The sequence below is a fragment of the Solanum tuberosum genome, unplaced genomic scaffold (genome assembly GCF_000226075.1).
Source record: "Solanum tuberosum cultivar DM 1-3 516 R44 unplaced genomic scaffold, SolTub_3.0 scf00273, whole genome shotgun sequence".
Lineage (NCBI taxonomy): Eukaryota > Viridiplantae > Streptophyta > Magnoliopsida > Solanales > Solanaceae > Solanum > Solanum tuberosum.
Window position 1 is genome coordinate 802,315 of NW_006239195.1, and position 1,995 is coordinate 804,309.

General features: G+C 32.8%; 1 protein-coding gene across 1 annotated transcript; it reads right to left on the minus strand.

Moving 5' to 3' along the window:
- Nucleotides 1-352: 352 nt before the first annotated feature.
- Nucleotides 353-1,669, minus strand: LOC102586420 (ethylene-responsive transcription factor ERF027-like). Its single transcript, XM_006358328.2, has 2 exons — nucleotides 901-1,669; nucleotides 353-724 (listed from the first exon to the last, which is right to left on the minus strand). Exons 1-2 carry the CDS (start codon nucleotides 1,325-1,327, stop codon nucleotides 546-548), a joined length of 606 nt encoding a protein of 201 aa, XP_006358390.1. The 5' UTR covers nucleotides 1,328-1,669; the 3' UTR covers nucleotides 353-545.
- Between the last annotated feature and the right edge of the window lie 326 nt (nucleotides 1,670-1,995).

Here is a 1,995-nt window from a genome sequence, read left to right on the forward strand (position 1 = left end):
AAAAAAAATGTTCAGAACTATTACTGGTAATTATTCTTTAGGTGGTCAATTTCGTAGTGTAAAATTTATTTTCTATTTGATACAAATACAGTAATGATCACAACAATCTCCTTTAGTACCTATTCGTATGTCAGGATTCAATTGGTTTAGTGACATATAAGTAGGAGCCATCACAATATTGAAAATAATCTTGAGCGGCAATTAATTAATGACAATAGCTTAATTGTCACTTATAAATGTGTTTCTTTTAGTCAATTAACATTCTTTGTAAATGTCTCAAAATCCTATGATGATATTGGATCCAATTGTAATTAACTAATACCAGTAAAGACTTTAGACTTTAGAACTCTTTGTTAATATACATAATTATTATCGGTAAAAGTTATTTTTAATGTAGTACGCACGATTTCTATGAAATTAAAATGACCACATGAATTTATATACAGCTTCCTCTTGAATTATTATACATATATATTACTAACTTGTACAAACAAAATTATTATTCACTAACTCTAAATTCTAAATTCGTCTCTGTTCGTTAGTCGTTAATAGCTCCAAAGACTTTCAGCATCAAAGTCTCCTGATGAATAATCTTCCGATTGAAACGAGTTTATTCTTGGGGGACTTAGCATCATTGCTTCAGCCATATTCACAAGCAAGCTTGGAAATTCAAACAATGCTTCCTCATCAACGTATTCCTCCTCACCCGCCGTCGTTTGCGTCCCTGAAAATAGTGGCGAAGTCAGAAATTTTAATATATATGAAAGAATGTGACACATGAATAGTTGAATTGTGACCTAAAATAATATTTTAACTACCTTTGCTAAATTTCATGCATAATAAAATATCGCGACATAAAATGAAAAAAGGAGGAAGTATATATTACATATTTGTACTTACCTATTTGCATATCATAATTTCCTGACGATGAAGGAAATTCAGTTGAACCCCTTTCGTTACATATAGCCCCATCCCTACTTTCCAATGACCGATCATCATCGTCGCCTAGCGAGGCCATTGCCCCAGCCGCTGTGGCCGCGGCACGTTGTATATCGGCCGGAGATGGTGAGGGAGGGAGCTTTGGATATGAATCAACAAGATGAGGAAAATTGAGTACAACATTTTGAGTTCCCTTAAGAGCTAAGGCAGCAACATCATAGGCAGCAGCAGCCATTTGTGGTGTAGGGTAAGTGCCTAACCATATTCTTGTTGTCTTACGTGGCTCTCTAATTTCACACACCCATTTCCCACTTCTACATCGTATACCACGGTATATAGGATGTTTGGTATTTGTTCTTGACTTTGTAGCATGTGAAGGGTCAGTCATGTATATAAAATTTAACTTATATATCCTGACAACGTAATGTACTTGATCATATGTGTATTAGTGATAGTTGGTATTGGGTTGATTTCTGTAACTTTGGTTCAGACTTTGTGTATGTGTTGAACTCAGTAACTTGCATAAATGGATTGTAGGTTCGGTGGCAAATAAGGGATCACCAGAACTCATAAAATTCAAATTTTGAATTTGCTTTTGATCATTGGCTAGACGTGATTATGTGAAGGGTTGAGTATATATATGTATGTGTTGATATGTCTATATATAGAATTGTAATTTATATACACTGACAATATATATAATTTTGTGTGAACAATTGCATGTGTTATGTGTCAATGTGATTCTTACTACTTATATATTAAGAGTGTGTATATATATGTTTTTGCTAAGAGAAAGCTAAAGCGTGGGCATTTCGTGGGTGGGTTGTTATAAAGGTTTTATTAGTTTTGTTGTATTAAGTGGCATGATATTTTATATATATGACAGAAATTGCACACGTATTTTGGTGAAAATTTAGCTTTAATAGCTGTTATCTATTATATATGTCTAAATAAGTCTAATTCATTTCCATGCTGGCAGCATTTATCTCACACGATTTAGTGTGCAAGTGTGTGAATATTTTATTAATTATATATATATATATATATATATATATA